The sequence below is a fragment of the Brassica napus genome, chromosome C3 (genome assembly GCF_020379485.1).
Source record: "Brassica napus cultivar Da-Ae chromosome C3, Da-Ae, whole genome shotgun sequence".
Taxonomy (NCBI): Eukaryota; Viridiplantae; Streptophyta; class Magnoliopsida; order Brassicales; family Brassicaceae; genus Brassica; species Brassica napus.
In genome coordinates this window covers 70,563,465-70,581,868 of record NC_063446.1, presented here as the reverse complement: position 1 = coordinate 70,581,868, position 18,404 = coordinate 70,563,465, and the positions used below count along the sequence as shown (strand labels likewise).

The 18,404-nt window shown below is 34.2% G+C and overlaps 3 protein-coding genes across 5 annotated transcripts; 2 read left to right on the top strand and 1 right to left on the bottom strand.

Moving 5' to 3' along the window:
• The first annotated feature begins 9,922 nt into the window (after positions 1–9,922).
• On the top strand, positions 9,923–12,091 carry LOC106390083 (probable acyl-[acyl-carrier-protein]--UDP-N-acetylglucosamine O-acyltransferase, mitochondrial). Of its 2 annotated transcripts, none has more exons than XM_013830475.3 (10): positions 9,923–10,177; positions 10,285–10,364; positions 10,500–10,624; positions 10,717–10,825; positions 10,912–11,004; positions 11,088–11,204; positions 11,274–11,354; positions 11,419–11,523; positions 11,607–11,687; positions 11,782–12,091. In XM_013830475.3, exons 1-10 carry the CDS (start codon positions 10,090–10,092, stop codon positions 11,899–11,901), a joined length of 999 nt encoding a protein of 332 aa, XP_013685929.2. In that variant the 5' UTR covers positions 9,923–10,089; the 3' UTR covers positions 11,902–12,091. The 2 variants fall into 2 exon arrangements, with proteins under 2 accessions (XP_013685929.2, XP_013685928.2); XM_013830474.3 differs by having other exon boundaries at positions 9,928–10,177; positions 11,274–11,357.
• LOC106390082 lies at positions 12,040–14,358 on the bottom strand. Its single transcript, XM_013830472.3, has 2 exons — positions 14,064–14,358; positions 12,040–13,978 (listed from the first exon to the last, which is right to left on the bottom strand). The coding sequence occupies exons 1-2, from the start codon at positions 14,273–14,275 to the stop codon at positions 12,691–12,693; spliced, it is 1,500 nt and encodes a 499-aa protein (XP_013685926.2). The 5' UTR covers positions 14,276–14,358; the 3' UTR covers positions 12,040–12,690.
• Positions 14,359–14,444: 86 nt separating this feature from the next.
• LOC106386268 (venom phosphodiesterase 2-like) lies at positions 14,445–16,066 on the top strand. 2 transcript variants are annotated; one of them, XM_048750507.1, is made up of 2 exons: positions 14,445–15,032; positions 15,219–16,066. In XM_048750507.1, the coding sequence occupies exons 1-2, from the start codon at positions 14,541–14,543 to the stop codon at positions 15,879–15,881; spliced, it is 1,155 nt and encodes a 384-aa protein (XP_048606464.1). In that variant the 5' UTR covers positions 14,445–14,540; the 3' UTR covers positions 15,882–16,066. The 2 variants fall into 2 exon arrangements, with proteins under 2 accessions (XP_048606464.1, XP_013681591.2); XM_013826137.3 differs by having other exon boundaries at positions 14,445–16,066.
• Positions 16,067–18,404: the final 2,338 nt, after the last annotated feature.

Below are 18,404 nucleotides of genomic sequence, written 5' to 3'. Positions count from 1 at the left end.
TTTTTATTATATGTGGTAACTCCAACTTGTTACAAAAACTGTTTAAATGTTTTTTTATATTTATGTAAACGGATAATAAAGAAAAAAATTTAAAAATTTACGACAATCAGCGTAATTTTTCTTGTATTTCTAATATTGAGATATATATATAATTATATATTAAATTGATTTTTGTGTCATCAATTATATATTAAATTGATTAAACTATTGACATATGGTTTACTCGCATTGAACTCAATAACCTAATGACCGAAAATAGTATGGTTCAATGTCTCGATAAAGTTTTAAAACATTGATTTAAACATATTTTCTTTTTATAATATACATTTTTATTAATTTTTTCCAAAATAATATATGATTTTATATACTAATTCTATGTATGCTGATCATATATCTTGAAAGCTAATATAATTTATTGGTTGTTTGTGATTGTAATATAATTTGAAGACATTAGACATTGAGCAATAATTTTTGATGAATGCGTTTGTGTATCTGTTAATTTTAGTAGTTATATAGGATATTGTTTGTAACCTATAAGACTTCTTGTATGATTATGTGTAATCTTGTGAAATATTTGGTAGTTACCAATTTCTTTTACAGATTATTGACTATACTAAAATTTATCAATTAGTTTTTACGTGTCATGTTAATAGGAAAATAGAATCAAGCAGTATACCAAACTTTCCATATCAATAGTAAACAAACATGGGTTCTTTAAAAAATGAATCAAAATTTTAAGTCAAACACAAAAATAATATATGTTTTTTTTGAAACTTTTTTTTGTCCTATTCACCCTAGAAGTTCTACTTATTCACGAAAATGCTATTATTTTTTCTCTCGAAAATAAGGCTTTTACCTTACCATCCTCGTCTTCACCAAATATTTACAACTTTGTCATTGACATCAATACCTCAACCACCATGAACTACCAAACTAAGAGTGTTAATGCCCTAAAGTTTCGATTTTTTCTCATCCTTTCTCATTTTCTATCCGCACAAACCACATATCTTACACTTTCTCTCAAAATTCATCAAAAAAACTGAAGATTTTGATTACAAATTATGTAAGGTTCATAAGCTCACGATTCTTGGTGTTTAACGAGTAGGTAGCTGTTGTGGTGAAGTTCTGGGTGATTGGAGAAACCACGCAAGTCATCTCACGAGTTCAAGGTATGAAATCGCGAACTACATTTTATTTTTCAGATCTGTTCGATGAAGAAGACTTCTACTTCATCGAGAAGACTTCTTTAGAAGTCTTCTGGTCAATGCATAGGTTAGTTTTGAAATTGACCTTTTGTGTGTGTTTTAATAGAAGACTTCCCTAGAAGTCTTCTAACTTTCCTTTGTAAACAAAAATTTCGAAATTCCCAGAGTTCGTCAGAAATTTGACTTTTTGTAGAAGACTTCTAAGAAAGTCTTCCTGGAGAAAACTTCTACAGAAGTCTTCTGAAAGTCTTCCCTAAGTCTTCTCAATGCCGGAAGATGTCTGCGTAGGTTACTTTTGCAATTGAAAAATAATAGTAAAACATTTAATATCAATGAGAAAACATTTAATATCAATAGTAAAATTTCGAAATTCCCAGACTTCTTTAGAAGTCTTCTCGAGTTTAATTCTGGGTTTTGGTCAAACCTTTGCGCGCGAAAGAAGACTTCTACAGAAGTCATCCGACGGAAGACTTCTCTCGAAAAGTCAAATATAGTCAATTGCAAAAGTAACCCAGCAGACTTCTTGCGACATTGAGAAGACTTCTTTTGAAGTATTCTCCAGGTAGACTTCCCTAGAAGTCTTCTACAAAAAGTCTAAATTCTGACTAACTTCGGTCAAATTCAAAAGTAACCTGTTTATCAGAGAAGACTTATCAGAGAATACTTCTTTACAAAGGAAGACTTCTCTGGAAATTTAAAAAAAAATTCAATTTCAAAAGTAAAGCAATATTTACAAAGGAATACTTCCAAAGATGTCTTCTGTAGAGTAGACTTCTTAAGAAGTCTTCCTTCGTAAATTTGCAATTGCAAAAATGACCTAAATAGAAGACTTATTTTGAAGTATACACAGAGTAGACTTCTTTTGAAGTCTTCCGTGGATGACTTCAAAAGAAGTCTTCTATGTAAATCTTTATTAAACTTCATATTTATCTAAACTTAAAATGAATTTTTAATATCTTCTTGCTAATTCATGTTTATTAGTCAATATTGGGACTACTGAGTCGAATTTATAACTTAATTGGTGATAATTATGAAGTTACAAACATTGATGTTTAATAATGTTTCTAGCTAAACGGAGAAGTCTTCTGTAAGTATTCCTCATAGAAGACTTGTAGAAGACTTCATAAGAAGTCTTCTCCGATGATTTTGTTTTATTAAGTTGATGTTCTGTGTTTGTGTTGTCTTCCTCATAAGATACAATTTTTAACTTCCATGAGATTTTAAATTTCAACTTTCACTTAAAATTCAATTTTGATCTTTTGTGAATTTGACTAAGGTTTCTTGAGAAGTCTTCTCTCCTAGTTTTAGCAAATTTTACTAAGTTGTTGTGTTGTTGTGCTTTGTTATGTATGGGTAGAATGATTAAAATATTTGTTGGTATGTTGCATCAATAACTTTAATGAAGTCAAGTACTTTTGGCAAAACATGAACATATTTACTATTCTTTTGATTAACATCTCTTAAAGTTTACAAAATAATTCACAACTAAAATATTACACATACAAATTATAAAAAAAACCATAAATAAAATTATTACACATCTAGATATTATTCCTCAACATAGATAAGCTTGGACTCCACTTCACATCATCTCTTTGTACCACTTTGGGCAGAAGAGTTTGGAAGACTTTCTGAAGACTTCCTGGGAAGTATTCTAGCATAAAATACATTAGTTTCCCAAGAAGTCTTCCGAGAGTCTTTCGAGAGTATTTCGACAGTCTTCCAAGAATTATCCCAGAAGTCTTCCAAAATCTGTCTCAGATCTGAAAAATCTGCATATTCAAAAGCATTCAAATGACTTCAAAATAGAGAATACTTTAAAAATAAATTTTTAGATAATAAACAAAACAGTCACATTAGGTTGGATCTATAATTTTTTAGAATCTAATATATAAAACACACAAAATACATATCCAAAATACATACCACTTTAGGCAGAAGACTTCGGAAGACTTCGTGGGAAGACTTCGGAAGACTTCGTGGGAAGTCTTCTAGCATAAAATGCATTAGAAGACTTTTTAAGAAGGCTTCTGAGAAGTCTTCCGAGAGTCTTCTGAGAAGTCTTTCAAAGTCTCCCAGATCTGAAAAAACCTGCAAATTCAAAAACATTCAAATGACTTCAAAACAGAGAAAAACTTCAAAAATGAAAATTTCATGCTTACAAAATAAACAAAACAGACACACTATGTTGAATCTATAGATTTTTAGAATCTAACATATAAACACACACATAAATTCATATCCAAAATTTAGAGATTTATCTTTGAAAAAGTGAAAGATGAGAATCATGTAATGAAAAACTTGCAAAAACAAGATAAATTAGTGAGAAGACATAAGAAAAAGTGAGAAATTGATATAAAGTTTGGCTTTTTGATGTTCAAAGAGATTAGAGAGAGGTTGGAGAGTTTTATAGTGAGAAACATTACATTTTTGTTGCAGTCATTTGAGAGGAAAAAAGAGAATGTGTAAATTTTCTTTATATATGGAGACAAAATTTTCAATTAGGTTAAATATTTTCGACCCAGAAGACTTCTGGAAGACTCATGAAAGACTTATGTAAGATTCATGGAAAACTTATGGAAGACTTTGATTTAGGTGGGAAACCTAAATTATTCCAAAATTTAGGCGGGAACCCTAAATTTTACTTAAATTTAGGCGGGATGTGTCGGAAGACTTCTTTTTAAGTTTTCTGTGAGTCTTCTAGACCCTAAAATCAAATAACTATGCAAAAAACATTTTTAAACTTAAAAAAACTTAGAAAGTGTTTAAATCAAATTATTAGATAGTTACTAAACATATATAGGTCAATTTGAAAAATGAAAAAACTGAAGATAAGATTTCAATTCTAACCCTAAAGATACCAACAATACTATAACATATGTTACCAAACCCTAAACCAATGACTCATGAACCAATCTACATTCACTCATCTATGTTGAAAATAATTCAATTTCAAATAAACTAAAATTTACATCATTGAAAAATGTTTATTATTACATGATTTCAAATTTTAACCCATGAAAATATTTTTTATAAAAAAAATTAAATTATTTTTAAGATCTAGTCCATGAGAAGACTTTCTCTGGAAGACTTATGGAAGAATTCTGGAAGTCTTATGGAAGACTTTAATTTAGGCGGAAAACCTAAATTATTCCAAAATTTAGGTGGGAACCATAAATTCTACTAAAAATTAGGCGGGATGTGTCTGAAAACTTCTTTTTAAGTCTTATGTTAGTCTTTCAGACCCTAAAATCAATTAAATATGCAAAAAAACACTTTCTTAAACTTAAAAAAAAAAAACTTAGAAAGTACAAGTTATTGATAGTTACTAAACATATATGGATCAATTTGAAAAAGAAAAAAAAATGAAGGTAAAATTCCAGAATCTAACCCTAAAGATACATACAATACTATAACATATGTTACCAAACCCTAAACCAATGACTCATGAGCCAATATACATTCACTCATCTATGTTGAAAATAATTCAATTTCAGATGAATTAAATTTACATCATTGTGAAATGTTTATTATTACATGATTTTAATTTTTTACCTATCAATTTTTTTTTTAAATTATAAAATTTTTTTTAAGATATACTGAACGAGAAAATTTACAAAGAAGTCACCATAGAGAAGACTTACAAAGAAGTCTTCTCTAACGGAGAGTTATAATGGTAAAATTGAATGCATGTTTTTTGTTTGTTCATAAGGAGGCTGTTGTAATTTCACTAGGCTTTTGGGTTACTTTTGCATTTGATTGAATTTGAAGTACAATTTTGTATTCAAAATCAAGTTCTGAGTCATTTTTGGAAAATTCCCCTGGTAAATATTTGTTTCTTTGCTCAATTTAAATAATTACCATAATATTTGTTTTTATAATTAAATAGCAGTTGCAATCCTGTAAAAACTTACAAAAACAAAGGAGACCTCCAAAATAATATTTTAATTTTAATAGTATAGATTTATTATCTTTATCTGATTCAGTGAAATGTAATTTAGAAATGAATAAGGGTACATACGATGGTTCTACTTACATCAGAATCATATTAGGCATTGCCATATGATCTCCATTAACTACTGAAGATCTTTATATATATAATAGGCTTTGATTCTCTCCCAGGGTGTCCACCTCAGCTGCCAGCGCATAAATTCGAGCTCTATGGTGTCGACATGTGTCCTGAAAATACAAAACGTAACACTTCATCGAGGCTTCTTCGCTGCACACCGTTTCATTTAATCGCTTTTTATGTTTGTTGGGCTTATTCATTTGTCCGTGTATCTTTTACATTTTTATCCCAATGGGCCCGGTGGACCATTATCGATCGTCAACCCTAATTGTTCTTACGGGAGGAATCTAGGATCAAGTCCGTCTCTCATTCTCTCTCCTCTTCTGTTCTGCTTCCCCGATCTCTGAAACGGCCCGATGGCTTCTGTGATTAATTCCATTAACTCGATCGGCCATGATGGGGTCTCTTAAATGTGTGGTTCACGTCGGCAGGCCGGTGTGTGTTTACGGTATAAATAGTACTTTAGCTCTTCGAATCATCTTTTCTCTCATCTCTTCTAGTACCAAGTAAATTACTCTAATTGAAACGGCCTTTATATATATATAGGCTTATAGTTTTATAGATTCTATTGAAACAGTCTTTTATATATATATGTGCTTAGAGAGTTTTATTGATAGATATTGTTTTATCCATATGATGTACTAATAGCGGTTATCTTCTCACAGATGTTATAGAAATTACTGCAGTAAAAATTATTGGTGAAGCGGCCTTACGACCACTGCCGTTCAGTGTGAAGCGGACTTCATCGGAAGTGTATGGCGAAGATTATCTGGGAGGAGATGGAGTTGAGATGAGGATGAGAGCTCCTACTTCTCTTTGAAGAAATTGATCGACAACTCAAGACTATTACTCGGTTAGCGCCGGTGCTCATGTCGAAGGAGCTTTCGTGATGTTTGGTATGCTCGCTGGCGGCTTTAAAGAAGTTCTATTTTTCGGCACCGTTTGTGACTTATGTGTTATCCCGAGTTGGTAACACGTGTTTTAAGAGGTGGCTTCATTTTGCTAAGCCTTATCAACTTCTGATGGGTTTCTTTTAGGCGTACGTAGTTGGGTTTCAACATCAACATTTGTAATCGAAAAGGCGACAAAAACGTATATCTTCTCACCTGAATGCAGTGCCCGACTAATCTCTCTCAATCTATATGACTATCTCTCAATCTCTCTATATGATTATCTCTCAACCTCTTTCCCTTTAACTCCATCAATGTCTGCTTTTGTAGGAAACCCATCACTTAATCTAATTGAAAACTGAAAAGATAAGTTTTTAACATCTCCTCCAATTCTCCAATCAAAAGAAAGCATGGTTTATTTTCCTCTGTTATGAAAACTGGGTTATTAAATCATCTATGTTTTAACAAGATAGTGGAAGACTCCTCTCTTTATCTCCCTCTTGAAAGTTGGTCAAACTATTAACTTATTACAAAAAATTCCATTGTAAAGAAGACAGAATGGTGTTTCAAAACTAAAAAAGACAGAATGAGAAGATGACTCGAGACGCCCATTGGTATACCACCACTAGAACCGATACACATCCAATCTTGGATCTTTTCGATTTTGAAACAAAAAAACTCGCCCAAAAGTTCCTACATACACTAGGAGCAGTGCCGTGCGAAGGCTATTAGGGGCCTAGAGCAAAAATAATTTATTTTATATCAAATATGCGTATTAATTTTTTTTAATACGAACCAGAAAATAAATTGTTTTCTTATCTTATATTTTAAAATTATTTTTAAGAAAAATTAATCTTATGAAAATTAATGGCAAAAGTTATATTTTGGTTACAACTGAAAATTGTATATACAAACTCAAATTATATGCAGGAAAATGTTTTATCAAAATGTACTAATGTGAGAGGGGGCCTGGGGCCAATGCCCCAAAATTGATAAGGTGAGCACGGCTCTGATTAGGAGACGAATCAGAGCCGAACACCTGATAATTTTTAAAATGATTCTACCATGGAAATTATTTTATCAAAACCTTAACAGCCTCTTGGATAAAAGAAAAATAATGACCATTCCAAAGATCTCATGTAATTTTGGTATATCTAAATTCGGGAACTAATGTTTCTTGGTATACCTTACAAGAATGATAAGCAAAACAACACATGCCCTCTCAACTCTAGAAAACGATTACCTGTCCGATGATGTTTGGGTTTTCTTTTTTCTTTTGTCAACCTCATATGTTTGGGTTTCCAAACGTAGATTACATGAACATTTTAAAATATTAATCTTACAACAAACAAATGAAAAATAATACAATAGAAAGGAGAGACTACCACAAAATTGTTTACTTACAAAAAGAAAGAAAAAAAACATTGAATTAAAGCATAAAGAAAATACATAAAAATTGAGAGTGAAACATGGCAGCATTAAGTTACAGATAATTTATTAAATGTTTGACTCAAGTTTAAGTTAGTTTTTATGAGTTACGTGATGTTTCGGATTGTGCCTGAAATAAACGATTATTGGGCTATGCATCTATCAACCTAATCTTTACTTTCTACTGGAGACTCAGACGTTCCAGTTTTAAGATCATCGCCAGCAAAGTGGTTACTCTTAATACCACTACCATAAAATCTCAGAGGGTGCTTTGTTTAGTGACTGTTTTTTGACATATCCCGGTGAACCATAGCATATGTGTATTATCCCATGTATTATGCCATTTACTGACTGTTTTCTATAGATTACATTAATTTATATATTTTTTATTTTGAAAATTTGCATGTTCATTCTACTTTAATTATATTGATAAGTAAAATAAAATAAGAGTTCGGCAAAAATATGTTAAAACATAAATGATGGATTAGTTATCGGCTTTATACATTTATAATAGTTATGATAAAAGTTCACTAGAAACTTCATACACATTGTCTTACCAATACTACGAGGCAAGAGAGATGTGTTAGGCAACATGTATTAATGTTAGGCAACATGTATTAATGCCGGTACATTTTGAAGAAAAACATATATTAGCTTTACACTAATCAGTTTGTTATTAGGGTATGAATAAAAAAGTTTAAATGCAGCCGACTAAAGTATTGTAAAAGATGATTAACCGAAATAATACTCGCAGACCCACCCACTCTTACTAATATGTTAATTCATAGTACTTCTCAAATTTAAACTAATATGTTTTTAATAAACAAACTAGAGTTTATCCCGCACATAGTGCGGGTATATTTTCATTTTATAAATATTTAATTTTAATATTATTATATAAATTTAAATATACAATTTATATTTTAGTGTTTAGTATTTTATAACTTTTTAATTTTATTGTTTAAGTTTCTTATTACTTTATTAATATAGGGGTTTGTTTTATACATTTTACCTTTTTTATTACGTTTTCGAGTTTTCATAATTTGAAATCATCAAATAAAAAATATTCTTCAACATATGATTTTTGAAAATATATAGCTGTAGAAATAAATTTTTAACATATGTTAATAACTTCATTTGTATAAAACAAATCTGACATGATTAACAAATTTGAACCCGTTTTAGTGGTAGATGATAATTTATTTAAATGAAAGCATTATATTATTTAATTACGAAATTAATTAAACAAATATTAAATAAAAATTATTTAAAATTTTAGTAGGATTTTGTTAGATTTTTCTCAACAGATTTTGTTATAACTGAAAATAAAATTCAAATCTATAGTTAAAATTAATTTATTATTAATATTCCTATTAATTATTATATCATATTATGTGATTAATGAAATGGTCCTAGTAGACTTCTAAATAGTAGATAAAAATGGTACTTCTCTTTTAATAGAGAAGATACACTAATAACAAATTAAGGTGACCAGTTTTTTGTAAACTTAATTAATCTCACTATCTTTCGGACTCACTCAGACCAAAATAAATTACTCCCTCATTTGGTCCAACAACAATCAACTTATGTGAATGAAGTTTTCAAAACCTAAGAACATTTACATGATCAATAAATTCAAATACAAACAAAAAATCTTCCAAAAGTATATTTTAAACAAAAATATACATCACATTCTGCGCGTAGCGCGGACCGACCCTAGTTTTATGTAAACTATTTGCATTATGTTAAAGATATTTGTAAGCTTTTCTATCAATTTTCATAACCAATAATTAATGTTTTTTTTAGAATTTTAATTCCAGACTCTTTTTAATTTAGGAGAATTAATAACTCCTAATTGAATCAACAATTTTTATAATTTATAATAAAATAAAATTTGAGAAACAGATTTTACCAAAATTAGTATAAACTAGGGCAAATTTTCGAAAAAGATCCAAAATGTTTTTTTTTGGATAAAGAGTACACAAGGTTAAAATACGTTTATTAAAAATGCAAATGTAAATTATAAATTTCAAACTTTTTTCAATTTTTTGAAATCTTATTTTGAAATATGAATTTATTTTTTTTTCAAATTTGTTTTTCAAATTATTATTTTAAAATTTTATATATTGAATCTTAAAATTTTAATCCTAAACTTCACTCCCAACTTAAATAATAAAGTCTAGATTAGTTAATACTTTGGATATAAATATTTTTAGTTTTTTTGATGGAATCTATTTCGATGATTTTGATGTTTAGAAGCTATTTTGTGATAACACAAATTTTATAGTTATAAGTTATCCTAGGATATTTTTTTATAAATTATAACGATATTTTTCTATAAATTATAAACTAAGGGGAGTTGAAATAACGGGCTCAACTGGGCGCGTGCGTGCGATTTCATCCCACTGCGTTTATTTGTTCTCTGAGGCATTTCGTCGAACACAACGGCATGTATGCAACCGAACTGGTTTGTCTTTGCTCTACTTAGACCCCCGCCATGATTTCTCTCCTCAAAGCTCGCGAGAGGCTTCTCTCTCCTCTCCTCAGCTCCTCTATACGCCGTCGTCTCTCCTCTAACCCCTCCTGTAAACCCCTCTCCCTCTCTCTATCTATCTCTTCTCGCTTGTGCTTTATGTGATTAACGTACTTTAGTATCTCTACCTTCTGTGACTAACTATGTGGTTTGGAACAGATTCTTGTGAAGACACGAGAGGTCCTGACGTCTTTATACACCCAAGTGCTGTCGTCCACCCAGATGCAGTGATTGGAAAGGTTTGATTTTTACCCAAAAGTAGTCATTTTGAAATGTGGAATAGTGGGTTTACTTGGAACCTGGCCAAAGTGTGATGTTTTAGTTTGAGACATTGGTCATAATCAGACAAATGGTGTTTCCAATTCTTCTTACAGGGAGTTTCAGTTGGTCCATACTGTACAGTTGGCTCTTCAGTGAAGCTGGGCAATGGCTGCAAACTCTATCCTTCTAGTCATATCTTTGGAAACACAGAGTTGGGGGAATCTTGTGTCCTCATGACGTAACTCCCTTTGATCTCTTAGATTATATTCAGTACTTATACAATCCTTGACTGATCTTTGTTGTGTCTGCCTTGATTTTTTTGTCAGCCAGTGGTGCTGTTGTTGGCGATGAGCTTCCTGGTTCTACAGTCATAGGAGGCAATAACATAATAGGTCACCACGCTGTGGTTGGTGTTAAATGTCAAGACTTGAAGTACAAGGTGTGTGTGCGCGTCTGAGACTCTCATCACTTCTTTGGATTGTTCTAGTCTTAATCTTAGTCATGTGGTTTGTTTTCTTGTTTTAGGATGGGGATGAATGCTTTCTTTGCATCGGTAACAACAACGAGATCAGGGAGTTCTGTTCTATTCACAGGTCATCAAAGGCTAGTGATAAAACGGTATGCCATTGACCAATATGATTAAAAGGTTTTGGGATGTTTTCTTGTGTGTTTGAGCTCTGTCTTTTGTTGGTTTTGAACAGGTGATTGGTGACAATAATCTAATCATGGGCTCTTGTCATATCGCACATGATTGCAAGATTGGTGACCGCAACATATTTGCCAACAATACGCTTCTTGCTGGCCATGTGATTGTAGAAGTAATATCTTCCTTGTGTCTATACTTCAAACCTGGATTTTTCAGCATGGTTTCATTTGGTTTAATGCAGGACTATACACACACAGCAGGAGCCACGGTCGTCCACCAGTTCTGTCATATTGGTTCTTTCTCTTTCATTGGTGGTGGTTCTGTGGTATATTCTCATCCCATACTCTCAGTTACCTGTGGATACGTACTGATTCTATTGTATATAGGTTTCACAAGACGTTCCAAAGTACATGATGGTGACTGGAGAAAGAGCCGAACTTCGCGGTTTGAATCTGGAGGGACTTAGACGTAATGGATTTACCATGTCGGAGGTTTGAAACTGTGTCACGATGTTAAGTCACTTTGGAATGTTACCAAATAATCCTGACTTTTTTTTTTTGCTTGGCGTTGGTAGATGAAGAGCCTGAGAGCAGCCTATCGTAAGATATTCATGTCTACCGAGACATCAAGTCTTGAAGAGCGTCTCACGAAGATGGTACTTGTTATTACTTAAACTCTTTTCAATGTTTTTGTCTCTGAATCTCTATGGCAGAAACATCTGGACATATTGTTTTTGATGCTTAATACAGGAACATGACCCAGAGCTGTATAGTGTTCCTGCGGTTGGTGCCATGTTGCAGTCAATCCGAGATTCTTTCGCAGAAGGTCGTCGTGGGATATGCAAGTTCAGACAGTGGCTAGGTTCTTGAGTTTTCACAGCTTCGAGACTTGGATTAGGCATTCGTTGATCAATAATGGCTCAACACTATCTTTTCACTGAATCTGTAATGTCTAATAGATAACATAAAACAAGTGTTGTCAACATTCGAGTGGATAAAAAAGATCCGTTGGTAATTTTTGGTATTTATTACAATAAGTTGAAGATGTGTTCACTTACAAGAGTGATGACAAAATCAGGTGTTCCTATAAAGATTTACACTTTCTGTATGTAGCCAGTTAGTCTATAGCCAAGCCTAGATCTCATGTCTATTTGTGATCTTGGATTGAATCATTTTTCTGGTCTCTCACTGTAGAAGCTTTTTTGATGATACATTTTGTTGCCTCTTTCATTCCAGGAACGGTGAACTGAACTTGAGTTTGTTTCTTGAATCGTTCCTTTGTAAAATTGCGACTCGTGAATGGAGCTTTGGAGGAGTAATAGCGGTGAAGCATGAAGTAGACTGTCAATAGCCAAATCCTACAGTTTTGCTGCTGATGCCATTATATCTCCAGCTTGTATCTGAAGTTTTCTTCAACCATCAAGTTCAGAGACAAGACATGTGTTCTGTTCATACATGTCACCATGTTATCCAACAAATGCAAAATGCTACTCTAGTGCTCATCTTGACTGAGATAAGCCTTGATAACACTTTCAAAACCCCTAATGAAGCCCTTCTGAACTACACATCTCGTTCAGTCTCATACCCTCTCTCCCAAGTGAAACCTAATACCACCATAGATGAAGTGTATATACCAAAGAACAGCCTATGATTATGAAGCTACAGGGCGTTGAGTTTCGACAGGATAGACTTTGTAACCAGACTGTTAGTGCACTTAACAGATTCAATCAGCGGATACTTGTGAGCATGTAGCATCGTAGCACATTTGGAGATAAAATGTAGCAAGAAGTTTCCAAATTTTAGCGACTTGCAATACCTTTCTGCCATCTCCTGGACCTTAGAAACAAGACAATCAACGGAACCTTGAGTCAAAGGGACGTCGTGTGTCAAAATGTTCTGAAAAAGGATAAACAGTGATTCATTCCACGTCAGGTCATCAGATATGAGATCTCTGTGGCAAGGAAGGAGCAGAAACTTCCTCTCTTCTGTTCTTCCACAAAGCAACTTCTGGCAAAAAGCAGAGATATGGCCCAAGTGCCAGCATTCTTTCAGAACTCTTGCAATCACCTCACAGATGAAGCTGTTGATCCCTTCTTTCCTTAGTATCATAGGGAACACTAACCCATACTCACCTGCTCTTTGGTGGATCTTGCAAAACTCGACTGTTGCAGACATCAACACACGAGAGGCGGATTTTTCAAGAGCCAGAAACTTGGGAAGCACGGTTGAACATAGAATCTGGCTTGGCCAACCAATCTCTTCTTCCTCACTTCCACTATGCAGATTCGAAAGCAAAACCGCAGTAGTCTCGTCCTCTGCATTCCAAGGCTCAACCAAAGCCAAAACTCTTAAACAGTCCCTACCTTTCCCCAAGCAAAGCTTCCGAATTTCATCACACAAGGCTAAAACTTCAGAAGTAGATTCACAGCTCTTAACCTTAGCTCTAAGATTCACAGCCATTTCGTGAACATCAGGCTGTAACGCAACATTTATCTCATGATCATCCTCATCCACAGCTTCTCGATGATCTACTTCCATATTCTCTCTACCTTGACTCATCAAATCCTCTTCATTACAAGAATCAACAACCAGCGTCTCTGAACCTACATCAGCGCATGATACTGGAAGCCACGGAAGAATAGCACCAATACAACCACCTTTCTTCTCGGTGAGCCAATCAGGTACAGAGTCAAACTCCTCCACGATACTATCCTCATCAGCTGAACCCAAATCGAGACGAGATATCCAATCGAATTTTCGTTCAGGCATTGTATCGAGCAGGTTCTGTGCAGCTCTCTGAACCCAAAAGTCAACACCTTTACCACCACCCAGCATTTCCCTCGCTAGCCAAACCAGATCCTTACCGCAAAACCTCTTGTAATCGTAAAGAAGGAACGACAGAATCCGAGACTGGACCATGTTTGGTAACGTCTCAATGAACATAACCCTGAAGAGAAACACTTTCATCAGCAAGAAGCTAAATCGGTTCCATAAACATGTAAAAAAATCAAATCTTTCGATCTGGGTATTACTTGTTTGAAGACGGAGATGGGCTCTGATCGATTGGTTCGCATTGTTTCTTCAGCAGTGAAACAAACGAGCTCCGGTTTATCGGAGATGAAGAAGAAGACGAAGACGAGGAGGAGGAGAAAGAGATGGAAGCTTCGTCTAACCAGAGCGACGCTTCAGTTTCCGGTGAGGGACTCTTGAGGAAAATGTCGAGAAGCGGAATCCACTCCTCCATTTTTGTGTTCCCTCTCTCAACGGTGGCGCGTGGAACATTAAGACAATTTGAAAACAAGCAAGACACTTTAAACGTTAATTAAGAGATCACTAAAACGACAGCGTAGAGACGAACCTCAGAGTCCTCAGATCAACTTGAATCACTTTTTTTTTTTTTACCGGGAAACCGGACGTGGAAGTCACTCAAAGACCAAGACCAAAATACTCAAAAGCTAAGCAGCTCTGATCAAAGTTTGAGGTTTAAGCAGAAGAGAGAAGAAGAAGCCATGATCTCCTACGCCACAGTATCAGCTAAAAAGCCCATCTCAAGCTGCTTCATCTTCGCCTTCATCTTCTTCTCTTCCCAAAACGCTGTCGTTTCTCTAAACCAAGTCTCAAAGTCACAACCCGTGGCTCGCCCACTCAAGAAACTCGACAAGCACGTGGTTCTACTAATCTCCTCAGACGGCTTTCGTTTCGGGTACCAGTTCAAGACCAACCTACCGAACATCCACCGTTTGATCGCCAACGGGACAGAAGCCGAAACAGGTCTAATCCCCGTTTTTCCGACAGTAACTTACCCCAACCACTACTCCATCGTCACGGGCCTATACCCTGCGTACCACGGCATCATCAACAACAACTTCGTGGATCCGAAAACAGGAGACGTTTTCACTATGGCCAGCCACGAGCCCGAGTGGTGGCTAGGCGAGCCGCTTTGGGAAACGGCAGTGAACCAAGGGCTCAAGGCGGCTACTTACATCTGGCCTGGCTCTGAGGTACGCAAGGGCTCTTGGGATTGTCCTAAAGGTTTCTGTCAACACTACAATAGCTCTGTTCCTGATGGTGATGGTGATGATGATGATAGGGTTGATACCATCTTGAGATATTTCGATTTGCCTTATAGTGACATCCCTAGTTTCATAACGATTCATTTTAACGATCCTGATCCTCAAGGTCACCAGGTTGGTCCTGATGATTCTCTGATCACTGAAGCTGTTGTTAACGTCGACCGGTTGATAGGAAGGTTTATCGACGGGTTGGAGAAGAGAGGGGTCTTTGAGGATGTGAGTATGATCATGGTTGGTGATCATGGAATGGTTGGGACTTGTGATAAGAAAGTCATCGTTCTTGATGATTTATCTCCTTGGATCAAGATCCCTAGCGGATGGGTTCAGAACTACACTCCGTTGCTAGCGATTAAACCGCCTTCAGGTCACGATGCTAAGGATGTGGTGGCTAAGATGAACCAAGGCCTGAGGTCAGGTAAAGTGGAGAACGGGAAGTACTTGAAAGTTTATCTCAAAGAGGACTTACCAAAAAGGCTTCATTACGCAGACAGTGATCGTATCGCACCTATCATAGGACTGGTCGATGAAGGGTACAAGGTTGAGCAGAAGAAGAGTAAAGGCAAGGAATGTGGTGGAGCTCATGGGTATGACAATGCGTTCTTTTCGATGAGAAGTATATTCATAGGGCATGGTCCTTTGTTCTCAAGAGGAAGGAAAGTGGCTTCGTTTGAGAATGTTGAGATATATAATCTGATATGTTCGATACTTGGACTTAAGGCTGCTCCTAATAACGGGTCTGATGAGTTTGCTTCAAAGGTTCTCTTGCCACGCAAGTAAAGCAGAGTAAGGGTATGTTCATCCTTATTCCAATAAATAAGGCAGCCTATAATCTATGATTTGCGTTTTCAAGCAGATTGCAGACACGTACGAAATATAAACGCGTTTTGATTTGTATTTTTGTTTCGTACGATTATAACAAGATGTTCTACTAAACTTATTATAATATAAACTAGATTTGGACCCGCGCGGTTCCATTTTTATTTACATAGCCATTTTATTTTTATGTCAAAAATGATGTATATTCAAATGGTTATATGATTTTTTCAAACATAAGTATGTGATTCAATTTTCTTGTTTTTCATCAAATTAATCATTTATAACCGTAATATGTATTTGTATCTTCTTTTATATATTTTTGTTTGTTGAATTAGTATTTGATTATTGAACTCATGAATTTTTAAAATCTAGTTTGGTAAAATATAAATTATTTTTATTTCCAAATATATTGAAACATTTCACAAGAAACTAAAGTCAACATATATTTTTGTTTGTTGAATTAGTGTCTGATTATTGAACTCATGAATTTTTAAAATCTAGTTTTGTAAAATATAAAATTATTTTTATTTCCAAAGATATTGAAAAATTTCACAAAAATATAAAGTCAAACAAAATAAAACTTATATCTCTTGTATTAAAATTATAAATAAATAAATTAAATATCTATTTTGTTTTTGTTTTTGTTATTTTTTCAAAAAAAAGAACTATATTTTATTCAACAAATAACATTGACATATATTTTAAATGACTTATAGATATATCTTAAAATACATTAAAAGATTTTTTTTCTATAATTTTTAATAACTTATCTTCTTAAATTAAATAAAAAAATCAATCAAATTCAGAGAATAAATTGGAGATTGTAATATGGGCCACAATAGTCTATGATCCAAGTAATGAGTCCATTAGATTTCAGTTACCTATTTTTTCAAGGAACAAAACAAACTTTTTGTGATAATACACGCGACTTAAGCTTCGTTCAGAACAAACCTAATCCCAGAATCTGTTTATGTCTTCCTCACCAAATCGTTAAACATATATACAGATCACTTTTCACTTGAATCTAAACGGAAGAAGTTTTTGAAGATCATCACTAACTAACGCTTATCTACAAAGGTTTAGAGTTTATTTTAATTTTATCTAACAACCGATTTCTATTTTACATGAATTTAGGGTTTTGTTATGTTGAATCGATATTTGATAGATTATATCTAAATCATACATATCGGCGTTTATATGAAATTGGAGAAGCAACAACGAAGATCGGCTACTGGGTGATCAAGCTTAGTTCCTGAGATCAAAAATCTGTTCAATAAAAGTCTTGGAACCTCAATTGTGTTCGGGGGAGAGGAATAACAAAGACGTTGACAAAATAGACAGGTACTTTAATATACTAAGTTGATATTGATCTGTTTTGGAGCTTGAGCGTAGGATAATTTCAAGCAAATGACGAAATATATTAGTTGAGCTCTGTTTCATATTCTTGAGCTCTGTTTTGTTCACTCTGCAGAGAATCATCTTGACGATGACGGAAATGGAAGATACAGCAAAGTCCTTCCACTACAAGAAAACATCAAGGATTCTGAGGGAAAAAATAGTCGGAATTTCGTCGGAATATCGTTATTCCGACGAAATTCCGACGAAACACGTCGTCGGAAATAATTCCTCGGAATTTCTTTTTTCCTCTGAAATCCCTCGGAATTTTCCGACGGAATTCCGAGGAAATAAATTTCCGAGGAAATTCCGAGGATCCCTTGTTTGTCGGAATAGTCCTCGGAATATACCGAGGTAGAACTTCGTCGGGATAATTCCTCGGAAGTTCATCGATCGATGCGTGTTTGGACATATATACATCGATCGATAGGAGTATACCGACGGACTTTTTCCTCGGTTTATTCCGAGGAACTGTTCCCTCGGTATATTCCGAGGGAGTTGTCCCTCGGAAAATTCCGAGGGAAATGTCCCTCGCTATATTTTTTTAAAAAAACGGATCGATCGATGCGTTTTTGTTCAAAAACGCATCGATCGATCTAGTGAAAAATATAATTAATTTCTTCGGAATGTAAAAAATATTAATTTTTTTGAAAAAATAAAATTTCTGAAATTTAAATTCAAAAATATGAAATTAAAAGTAAAATTGAAATCATATTAATTAATATTCAAAGTTTCAAAAATAAAAATAAAACATTCCGAGATTGGGGAAAAAAAAAACTACGGGTCTGGCACGTCCGGGAACACCTCGTTCGGGTACATCCTCTGCATCATCTCCATCATTTGCTGGTTCAGCCTCCTCTGTGCCTCATAGCCCGCCTGTTGAACCGCCATCTGGGTCTCCAACAAAGATATTCGATCATCTTTGTCCTTCAACTGAGCCGTAAGTACTTCTGGATCAACAAAGGGCGGTGGTGCAGAAGAAGGAGGAACCGACCGGGTGCGACGACCCAAACCGAACAAACGTCCCTTCTTCTTTGGAACCGAATGAATAGAAAAAAGCCAAATTTAGAAATTTAAACCAAGAAATAA

Excerpts from the sequence above, each read along its gene's own strand:
- LOC106390083 (XM_013830474.3), top strand. The coding sequence starts at position 10,090 with ATGATTTCTCTCCTCAAAGCTCGCGAGAGGCTTCTCTCTCCTCTCCTC. Across the intron at positions 11,358-11,418 it reads TCATTGGTGGTGGTTCTGTG|GTTTCACAAGACGTTCCAAA; the intron begins GTATATTCTCAT and ends TATTGTATATAG. Across the intron at positions 11,524-11,606 it reads ATGGATTTACCATGTCGGAG|ATGAAGAGCCTGAGAGCAGC; the intron begins GTTTGAAACTGT and ends TGGCGTTGGTAG.
- LOC106390082 (XM_013830472.3), bottom strand. The coding sequence starts at position 14,275 with ATGGAGGAGTGGATTCCGCTTCTCGACATTTTCCTCAAGAGTCCCTCA. Across the intron at positions 13,979-14,063 it reads CCATCTCCGTCTTCAAACAA|GGTTATGTTCATTGAGACGT; the intron begins GTAATACCCAGA and ends GTTTCTCTTCAG.
- LOC106386268 (XM_013826137.3), top strand. The coding sequence starts at position 14,541 with ATGATCTCCTACGCCACAGTATCAGCTAAAAAGCCCATCTCAAGCTGC.